This window comes from Notamacropus eugenii, chromosome 7, assembly GCF_028372415.1.
Source record: "Notamacropus eugenii isolate mMacEug1 chromosome 7, mMacEug1.pri_v2, whole genome shotgun sequence".
In the NCBI taxonomy this organism is placed as follows: Eukaryota; Metazoa; Chordata; class Mammalia; order Diprotodontia; family Macropodidae; genus Notamacropus; species Notamacropus eugenii.
Window position 1 is genome coordinate 150,991,710 of NC_092878.1, and position 10,101 is coordinate 151,001,810.

General features: G+C 42.9%; 1 protein-coding gene across 1 annotated transcript; it reads right to left on the reverse strand.

Moving 5' to 3' along the window:
• Positions 1 to 746: 746 nt before the first annotated feature.
• STBD1 (starch binding domain 1) lies at positions 747 to 9,509 on the reverse strand. Its single transcript, XM_072624046.1, has 2 exons — positions 9,076 to 9,509; positions 747 to 2,602 (listed from the first exon to the last, which is right to left on the reverse strand). The coding sequence occupies exons 1-2, from the start codon at positions 9,332 to 9,334 to the stop codon at positions 1,824 to 1,826; spliced, it is 1,038 nt and encodes a 345-aa protein (XP_072480147.1). The 5' UTR covers positions 9,335 to 9,509; the 3' UTR covers positions 747 to 1,823.
• Positions 9,510 to 10,101: the final 592 nt, after the last annotated feature.

Genomic DNA, 10,101 nt, shown 5'->3' on the forward strand with positions numbered 1-10,101 from the left:
AAAATCAAAATTGTAGAAAGCCCCCTTCCCCCTCCCCTTTCCCCCCTTTTCTCTCCGCCCCCCAAGCCAAGTCTTGGATCCATTTCTATTACCTAAGTAGCTGTGTGACCTTGGGTAAATCATTTCATTTTTCTCTTTTCTCATCTGTTCCACAAGGATGACCACTGACCCTACTTAATATCACAAGGTTCCTGTGGGGATCCAATGAGATAATATTTACAAATTAACTCAACCACGCTATCAAAAGTATTCCCATGTAAGTATTCCCATGGACACTTTTAAGCTGATAACCTACTTGTGAAAAGATGAATAATCTTAAGGGAATCCAACTTTCCAAAACTTGTTTTCAACTGGGTTATTTTGGAAGTGATCCTGCTTTTTTCCTCTAACAAACTATGTTTATTTCTATTTAAAGGAGAGGATATGTGAAAGTATTTTTAAAAGGAATTTATTTACTTTTGTTTTTAGTTACTGAAGCAAATATAGATTGCATTTTCCTCCTAGCAGAAGGATAAGAAAATACTAAAATTCTGAACCTCTGTCCCCGTGCCTTTCCCCTCCTGATACCTTCTACCACTAAAGGCTATTCATATGATCTTAACTCTGACTTTTCCTTTCTGCCCCACCATAGACATCTCCCCCAAATACCTCTAGCTTTATTATTGGTCAGAGACTACTGGTATTTTCTTTCCAGAGTTATCCACATAGTGACATTGAGACACAATTATTTGGACAATGGCCAAAGATATGAAAATAGCAAGCTTTATTGTATACTTAGTTCCAACAACTCCAAAAACGCTTTTCCCACAATAGCAGTTTCGTCCAAGGTCACCTACAATCAGCATCATACCATGATTATAGACCCCAGTACTGCCCACCAGAACTGTACGAACATATGTGTTATATACATGTTGGATATGATCTGTGGGGAAAGATGGAAATAAAAGATGTTGAATGTTTCAGGCTGGAAATGTCTTCTTTCCAGATTAGGGCACTCAGAAATGTACAGTTTAGGGGCTTCACTTCAATCCATGCGGTATTCTAGCAGTTCCAGATTCTCTAGGAAGGGCTGTTAGGAAACTTACTCCCACCCACATTTCCATCTTTTCTCTGCTGCCCCATCCCCAGAGGGAGCACAATCAGGGGGAGTTTATCAGGGCCTTGTCAGTCATTGAGAAAACTAAGCTAAAAATACACATTCTTCTCCTCCAAGAACACACCAAAAAAACAAAAGCAATGCTCAGAATGTTGGCCCAAGTCTATGAGAGCTTTCCTAAAATAATACTTCATGTCTTTGCTAGTGACATTTGAAAGACCAGACCCTTTCACTTCATTAATTCATCAGTCAATCAATCAACAGGCATTTGTACTAGGCACTAGAAGTGCAAGCAACATTACTTCTAGACTCTGAAACAGAGTCCCAAAGATGTCATCATTATTCACTAAACTAGCAGGGAGTCAGGTGACCTTTAGAGGAACTGTTAGTACTTCACAGGTTTGAGCCTTGCTTCTCACCATGACCACTATGCAGATCCCTTTAGCCTGATCCTTGTGTAGAGGCAATTGAGCCATGAAGCAGAAATGGACCAGTACAAGGACATCAATGGATGGGACACCACAAAGCTCCATGGAGTGGGGGAAGGGAGAGGAGGAGACATAATCAGAAGCAGCATCTTCACATAAATGCAGTCAATAACTCAATAAACTCCATGGGCTAAAAGGATAATCCTAGAGTTCTTGTTCTGGTGGAATAAGTCTATAAGAATAATAATTAAAAAAGCACAATAGTCCTAAAAGTTGTTCTGATGCTTCCCCCAAACCAGTCAGTGATAGCCCCACCATTTATGAACTATTGTATCTTCATGCCCAATCTCTAAGAGGCGATTGCTGCATTCTTCCCAACGGACAATGTTCCCATGCTCTACTATTACAAATTTCCACATCAGTGCTGTATCCATTGGCAAGGGGATAGTTGTGGACCAGAACCAATCCTTGTCACACTGGAGTGGGATGTAATTGTGCCAGCTGCCAAGGGTTTCATGGTCACCAGTTACTGCCACCACGGTGGCATCAGACATGGTGATATAATGAACCTGAAACTGGACATTGACTTGCTGAGACAATGGGAACACCGCTGCCACTCTCTTTGTTTTCAAATGAATCTCTTGACCTTTGGCGTCCTTGATGGAGTCTCTTCCATAGTCTAGTCTCTGGTTTGAGCTAGATGTCTGGAGTTCAAGGGCAGATATACCAGCATGAGAAGACTCAGAGCTTTTGCCCTTATCAACATCTCTCCACACTGAGTGTATGGTCACCCTTTCCCACTCCTCATGATCAACCAAATCTGGACCTGACACCTGTCCTTTTGGTTGAGAAGGTTCTGGGCTTTCACTACTTAAGACTTCTGAGTAGTTCACAGAGTTAGTAAGTGTTGGTAGAGTCAGAGATTCTGTCCCTAGCAACTGTGTGGAATGGAGTTGTTCTCCTGGTCTCAGACAGTCAAAGTCTTGGGTAGAAATATTCTGTGGTTTCCATGTTGGACCCTCAAGGTCACTGCTCTTGGATTCTGACACCAAACGTCCATTACTTTCCTGATGATGCTCTGAGAGATAAAAGAATATTAAAACATTGCAAGCATTAGATGATTCATTTGGGAAAGGAGAAAACTGTAAATACAAATGACCAGCAATTGTCTGAAAGTTCTTGTCTTCCTGGGATAAATAAACCAATCTGATAGCAATAAACCTCAGATGGATAAATGCTATCTTTTTTTTTTTTTTTTTTTTTTTTATGATAAATGCTATCTTGCAAAAAAAAGGATGGGTTTAATTATCAAAGATTCAGTTTAGCCTTTCTACAGAGTTAGGTATCTTATAAAAGTCAAATATTAATGTCAGCATGATATAGTTGGAAACTTCAGAATCAGGACCTGGGTTCATATCCTGCCTCTGCTACTTGGCAGCTGTATGATGCTGAGGGAGGCCCTTAACTTCTCTAGGTCTCAGTTTAATCATTTAACTTGATTCAGTGGAAAAAATGCTGAATTTGGAGTCAAGAAGACCTGGTTTTAAATCTGCTTGTTTCAGCAACCTGTGTGACCTTGAGTAAGTTATTTCCCTTCTCTGGGTAGAAAAAAAAAAAAGCACGAAAACCCTATTAAAGTCTGTTTTCTTCTTACCCACCATTTTGGTATTCCTAAAAGTGCTCTGTGTTTTTCTGTCTTCAAAATCACACATCAGTTTTTCCTCATCTGTAAGCCAGGTGATGCAATGGATAGAGTGCCAGCCCTGGAGTCAGGAAGACTCCTCATAAATTCAAATCTGGCCTCACACTTACTAGCTCTGTGACCCTGGGCAAGTCACTTAATCCTGTTTGCCTCAGATTCCTCATCTGTCAAATGAGCTGGAGAAGAAAATGACAAACCATTCCAGTATCTTTGCCAAGAAAACCCCAAAATAGGTCACAAAGAGTCAGATGTGACTGAAAACGACTGAACGAGAAAAACAAAAAAAGTTGACATTAGGTCAACAAAGATATATGATCTTAAACATAGTATTTAGTTGGTCTGTAGTATTGTGCTCTCAGGATACAGATCTACACTTCCTGGGAGCAGTGTCTGCTTTTTCCCTTTCTTTGTATCCCCAGTACTTGGCACAGTGCCTGACACAGAGTGCTTACACATTAACTTAATAAAGGCTAGTTCTGAATGACTGAGAACAAGGCTAGAACACTAAAGCTAAAGCTAGAAATAAGCCATTGCCTATATGCAACAAAGTAGGGGTAGGCAGCAAGAAGGACAGAGGTCACTGATTTCAGGCAAAGCACCCATCAGCCCGGTAGTCAAACAGGGCCAGATGTTGTCCAGCCAGTGGGGCAAAGAACAGCAAACAAGGACAGGGTTTGCAAACAGTGCTCATTCCTGCTAACGAGAGGTCAGAAGATGCACAGCCCCAAATAAAGAGCAATTAATGGCGAGTCATTCTTTGTTGCTTCATAAGCATTCAGAATAACAGTTAAGAGGTCAAGGCTGGAGAAAGACTGGATTTTGCTTTCAAAATTATTTGTGTAAGAACTTCAAAATGAAGGTTCTGCCTTATCAGCCATGTTTTCAATGGTCAATGTATTTTGTCAGCTGGGAGAAAAACATATCCCTTCAGCCTTACTGAAGGCGGTTTCCTTCTGTACTGTCGTTATGGTCATTCTAAAAGCTCAAACACCTTTTTGTAAGATTCTAAAATCACATATCAAGTTTTTTTGTTTTTTTGTTTGTTTTTCCTTGGGGGCTAAGATGGAGGTATGAGAATGCATAACTGGTTGGGTCCAATCTTTCTACCTCAGGTAAATCTGAGGAGAGAGAAAGAAAGGGAAAAAGCATGATTCCAACAAAATTAAAGTTTCCTAAAATATTAGGGTGACTTTCTTTTAAATTTTCAAAATTTTTCATCATTCATTTATTTTTTAAAAAACATTTAACAAAATATTGAGTTCCAGATTCTCTCCCTACCTCATCCACTGAGGAGACAAGTAGTATGATTTAGGGTGAAGTGCTAATTCAATTCATGACTAGCCTTTGGAAGCAGCTAAGTGCTAGGTATAACACCAGGTCCTGGAGATACACAACTAAAAATAAATTGATCCTTGTTCTCAAGGAGCATATATGGGGGGAGGGGAAGAAAGGAAGCAGTTATAATATGTCTATATATAGTATACATATAAGATATATATATATTTATGTACCTATATATGTATATGAAAATAGAAGAGGAAAGACACACTACCAGCTCAGAGAATCAATGAAGATCTCACAGAGAGGAAGCATCTGCACAATGAAGGAAAACAAGAGTTCTGAGTCAGAGATGGGAGGAGGGAGAACTCTAGGCTGGGGAGGCAGCCTGTGTAAATGAAAGGGGGCAGGAAGTGGAATATTGAATTCAGGGAATAGCAAATGGGCTAGTTTGGATGGGATATAGAGTTTGTAAGAGAGTAGTATAAAAATTAATTTAGAAATGGATCTGGAAACAGAGTGTGGAGTTAGCCCTCCACTTAAGACAAGCTAAAAAAGCATAGATTTTATGCTGTAGTCACTGGGGAGCAACTGAAGAGTTTTGAGTGACACCCTCAGATTGTGATTTACAATGGATCTTTTGGCAGAATGTGGACTGGAAGAGAGGCCAGAGGAGGCTGGCCCATAAGGGGGTTGTTGCAATAGTCCAGGAAAGAATTGATGGAGGTCAAAACCAGAGTGTTGGGTAGACATAAGAGCATCCTACAAGAAAAATTGGGGGGAGGAGTAGGGGGGATAGAATTGACAAAACTTGACAACTGATTGGCTTTGGGAGATTGAGAAGGTAAGGTAGGGAGAGAGAGAACAAAGGCAGGGGCTCTATGCTGAAGCCAGCTCTAACCACTGGGCTTGAGAGCTGATGGTTTTGTTTTCATTGTGAGCATTCACACATTAGAAATCAACAACCCCACAAGTCAGGGTTTGATCGTCTAGGCTTGAGAAAGTGCTAACAATGCAAATTAAATTTAGAAGTGTGTGCATATACATCCCCTTCCCTGCCCCCAACACCCAGCCTAGCTATTAAACATTTACTTTACACCTTTGTATTTGCTCTATAAACAGTTGCTTCAGCTCATGAGGAGCACTGTAGAAAACAGCAAAATGAGCTCATCATCAGATTGGAGACCAGTAATAGTATTATTAATATTAACATAGCACTTTAAGGGTTGCAAAGTGCTTTATGCTTATCATCTATTTGAACCTCTTAATACCTTTGAATAAAGGGGTCCATTTTAGATAAGGAATTATCTAGCAGGAAGTTGACTTATGCATATTGGAGCTCAAGAAAGAGATTAGGGCTGGAAGTGCATATTTGAGATTTCTTGTTTAGTCATTTTTAGTCCTATGTGACTGTGTCCTCATTTGAGATTTTCTTGGAATAATTTGCCATTTCCTTTCCCAGTTCATTTTATGAATGAGGAAACTGAGACAAAAAGGGTTCAGTGACTTGCTCAGGGTCACACAGCTAGTAAGTGTCTGAGGCCAGATTTAATGTCAGGTCTTCCTGATTCTAGGCTCAGTGCTCTGTGCACTGCACCACCTAGCTGTCCATGTATTTGGGATACATCTGCATAAAAATACCTGAACCTAGGGAATGGGTGAATGATGAAATTTCTAAGAGTACATATAGAGAAGAGAAAAGGGTCCAGGGCAGAGCCCTGGGCAATGACCAAGGTAAGAGGGCAAGAGATGAAAATAGAGTGAACAAGACAGAGAGAAGGAGCAGCAGAGGGAAGAACTAGGAGAGAGCAGTATTTTGGAAAGAAAGAGGAATGTGTCCAGAAGGATGGAGTAGTCAACAGTGGCAAAAGCTACAGAGAAGTCAATGATGAGGACTGAGAAAAGGTTATCAGATTTAGAAATCAAGAGATCATGACTAACTCTGGGGGCAATTTCAGTAGAATGGCTTACAAAGCCAGCTTGTAAAAGGAATTGACAAGGCAGTCGAAGGTAAAGAAACAGGGATATAAATTGTAGATGATTTGCTGAAGGATTTGGAAGTCAATGGCTAGAAAGACACAGAATCCTAGTTAGAGGATCTGGGATGGCATAAACCTGAGCATGTTTATGGGAAGTTTTCCTACTCTTTTTTGGGGGCTAAAGGCCAAGGTAATGGATGGAGTTGGCTTTCAAGTTCTATCTCTGACACACACTGACTGTGTGACTCAGGGCATGTCTAACCTCTCTATGCCCTAGGCAATTTTCCAGGACTATAAATTGCAGAGCAGTAGTGTATCGGTATTGGACAGAAGGAGTTTGCCTATACCAATGAAACCAAAGGTTCTGATGAAAAAATATCCACATAGGAACAGAAGAATTTAAAGTAACAGTGTAGAAAACCCTATAATTAAAATCAATCAAGCACATTCTGCAGATGAGCATCCCCTGTGGGACCCTGTCCCCAGTACCCTGCTTTCAGAATACAAAGGTATATTTGACCATAAAAATGGAATCCAAGAATAGTTCATCCACCAGTAGAGACGGCATCACTCACAAAATTTGCAACGGACAGAGGCTTAGACTTTATTTGATCTAAACCCCTCAGATCAAGATAGTGCCACCCAGAAAATGGAAGTGACATGTCCCTGGACACCAGATTTGTAGGTAAAACCTAGGTGTTCAAACCTAGGTGTCCTAACTGCAATCTCATTTCTCCCTGTCCACACTCCCATATCCCTTCTCTGACCTTCCCATCAAACAACCAGTTTCCAGACTGGGCTGTCTAGAGCAGTGATCGTTCACAACCTTTTTGGTCTCAGAATCCCTTTATAGTCTTAAAAATTATCAAAGACTCCTTTACATGCTTAAAAGTATTGGGGACCCAAAAAACTTTTCATTTTTGTGGGTTATAACTAGTGATCAATAGATTTACTGCATTAGGAATTAAAACTGATGATACATGTTTAAAATACTTATTAATTTAAAAAATAATAATAATAAATTCATTACATAAATGGCATCTTATAATATAAAATAGCATCTTATGTTAACATAAATAACATCTTTTAATGAAAAATAACTATTTTCTGCCATCCACATCCAGAGAAAGAACTGTGGAAACTGAATGCAGAATGAAGCAGACTCTTTTCTCTTGTGTTATGTTTTGTTTTGGTTTTTCTCATGGTTTCTCCCATTCATTTTGATTCTTTTATGCAATATGACTAATGTGAAAATGTGTTTAACAAGAATGTATGTGTAGAACCCATATAAGATTGCAAGTCATCTCAGGGAGGAAGGGGAGAGGGAGTGGGAGAAAATTGAAGACTTATGGAAGTAACTGTTGAAAACTGAAAACAAATTAATTTTTTTAAAAAAGACTCCATTTAAAAAAGGAAAAAAAAAGAAAAATATTTTCCTAAAAAATCAGTGAGGAAAAAATGGCAGTTTTACATATTCTTGCAAAAGTCTGGCTTAATAGAATGCAACTGGATTCTCATCTCTGTCTCTGCATGAATGTTCTATTTTGGTTGAATTTTATGAAGAAAATCCCAGGTCACGCATATACAGTTGTATAAAGGAATATTATTTTAATAACGTCTTAGTATTATTATTAAAATAGTTTTGACAACTAGGATTCCCTGAAAGAGTTTCGGACTGGGGTCGCGAGAACAAATGTTTGTTGAAATAAATAAGAAGTCTCTCTGAGCTAACTGCCACATGGCCAGGGGCGGGGGTGGGGAGGGGGAGTGTCTGCAGAACTCTAGAGGGGGACTGTCCAAGACTTTCCCGGGACGACCAAGCTCTTCTTTGCCACTCGCCTCCGTCCCAGATTTAGCTTGGATGGTTTTGCACCGCCTCCCTCCCCAAGTAGTCAAACCCAGAGAAGAGATAGCTTGGCTAGGGGTCCCAAACCCAATTCCCAGCCGCAAGGGATGGGGCGGGACCGTCCTTCGGGGTTTCTGGGTTCTTCTGCCCAGTTTGGGTAAGGGTGTGGGGTGCAGTGGTGACTGGGAAAAGAAAGCACGTGAAGCAGGTTCTGCTCAGCCTGAGCTCGGCCTCTCAGGGCCCAGGGTCCAGAAAGAGGGGAGGCATCCCACCACCACCCCACCTCTAATCAAGTAGCACCGGGAAAGGGGTGGCGGACCCTGATGAGCAAGGGGGAAAGTAGACTGTAAGATCTTAGATCCACCGTAGTCCCAGTCTCCAGCTATAGATGAAGAAACCCAGGCCTCCGGGCCTGAAGTCACTTGCCCAAAGTCGCAGAGGTAATAAGCGGCTGAGCCAATATTTGATTTCAGACCCTCTGCCTCTTCCCATTGGACCCCACTGCCTGTCAAGAATGGGAAGGTTGGGGCTTTTGGGCTTTTGACCTTTAGATCCCCGTCGATACACAAACCAGGCTGGCCCAGACGCAAGGTACCCAGGGAAAAATAGGGACTGAGTGCGGCAGGCAAAGTTAGGGGTGTGTCCACACCGCGCACCCCTCTTCCCACCCATCTCCGGCTTCCTTTGGGCTCCCTAAAGATTTGTCAACACCCAAATAAGCGGTGCGGGCAAGGGTACCCACGTACCTTCGGCTGTTTTCTTCACGTTCCAGTCGCCCCTCTGCTCCCGGAGTTGGGCCACCTGCTCATGTTTAGAGCAAAGGGGGTCCCCGCCATCTCCACCTCCGTCCCCCCTCGGGGCTACTGCGACTGCCTCCCCTGGCGACAACTCTCGCCCCTCCCCGGTCCCCGCATCCTGGTTCCCGGGATCTCCCCGCAGCAGCCAAACGAAGAGCGCACCGGCCAGACCTCCTCCCACCAGCAGCGCAGATATGACAGCGCCCATAGCTCCACACTAACGGCCCCGCTGGCTAAGCGCTGAGGGGGATGCCCTGAGCCCGGACGCCCGCGGGGACCGGGGACCCTGACGGGAGCGAGAGCGGGGCGGATCTTGCTCGCAGAGCGTCCCCACCCCAGCCTGCCTTTTATCTCAGCCCTGGTCCTTCCCTCCTGACTCCCCGCCCTAGCAGAAGCTCAACTTTCCCCTGTCCCGCCCCGCCCCATTGTCACCTCTCCAGGCCTCAGTCTCAGAAGCTGGCCACTGGAGGGAGAGGAGGACGGGGTGCAGGGGAGGGAGCAAGGAGGGGAGAAGGAATGAGGATGGGGAGGAGGAGTATCTGCCACTGCAGCCAAGTCTGACATTATCCTCCCCCACGTTCTCCTCCTACTGCCGTCCCTGACTCTTCCTCTGCACTTTACAAGGTCAAGTCAAGTTTTAAGAACCTTACTCCTCCCTACCTTCCCCTTTCCCAAATCGTTCCCCACTGCTCTTGCTTGGACTGGCTCCTCAGTCTTAGGTCCTAGTTCTAGCTCGCTGGACAGCACCCCAGCAAGAGCTGATCATGGGGCTGAAATCCAGGGTGCCTGTCTGCCTCTATGAAAGCCAATGTTCAGGGGTGATCTAGCATCTGTAGAAACCCAGTGACAAGAGCACTCCTTTGAAAGGAAATGAAGAGAAAATGAGCCCCAACTACCCTGCTTAGCACTTAACCTCTCTGAAACTCAGTTTCCTCATTTGTGAAAGGAAGGACTCAGAGTTTGGAAGCTGAATTA

Coding starts and splice junctions, on each gene's coding strand:
- STBD1 (XM_072624046.1), bottom strand. CDS start 9,334: ATGGGCGCTGTCATATCTGCGCTGCTGGTGGGAGGAGGTCTGGCCGGT. Junction 2,603..9,075: donor CGTGAAGAAAACAGCCGAAG/GTACGTGGGTAC, acceptor TTTATCTCTCAG/AGCATCATCAGGAAAGTAAT.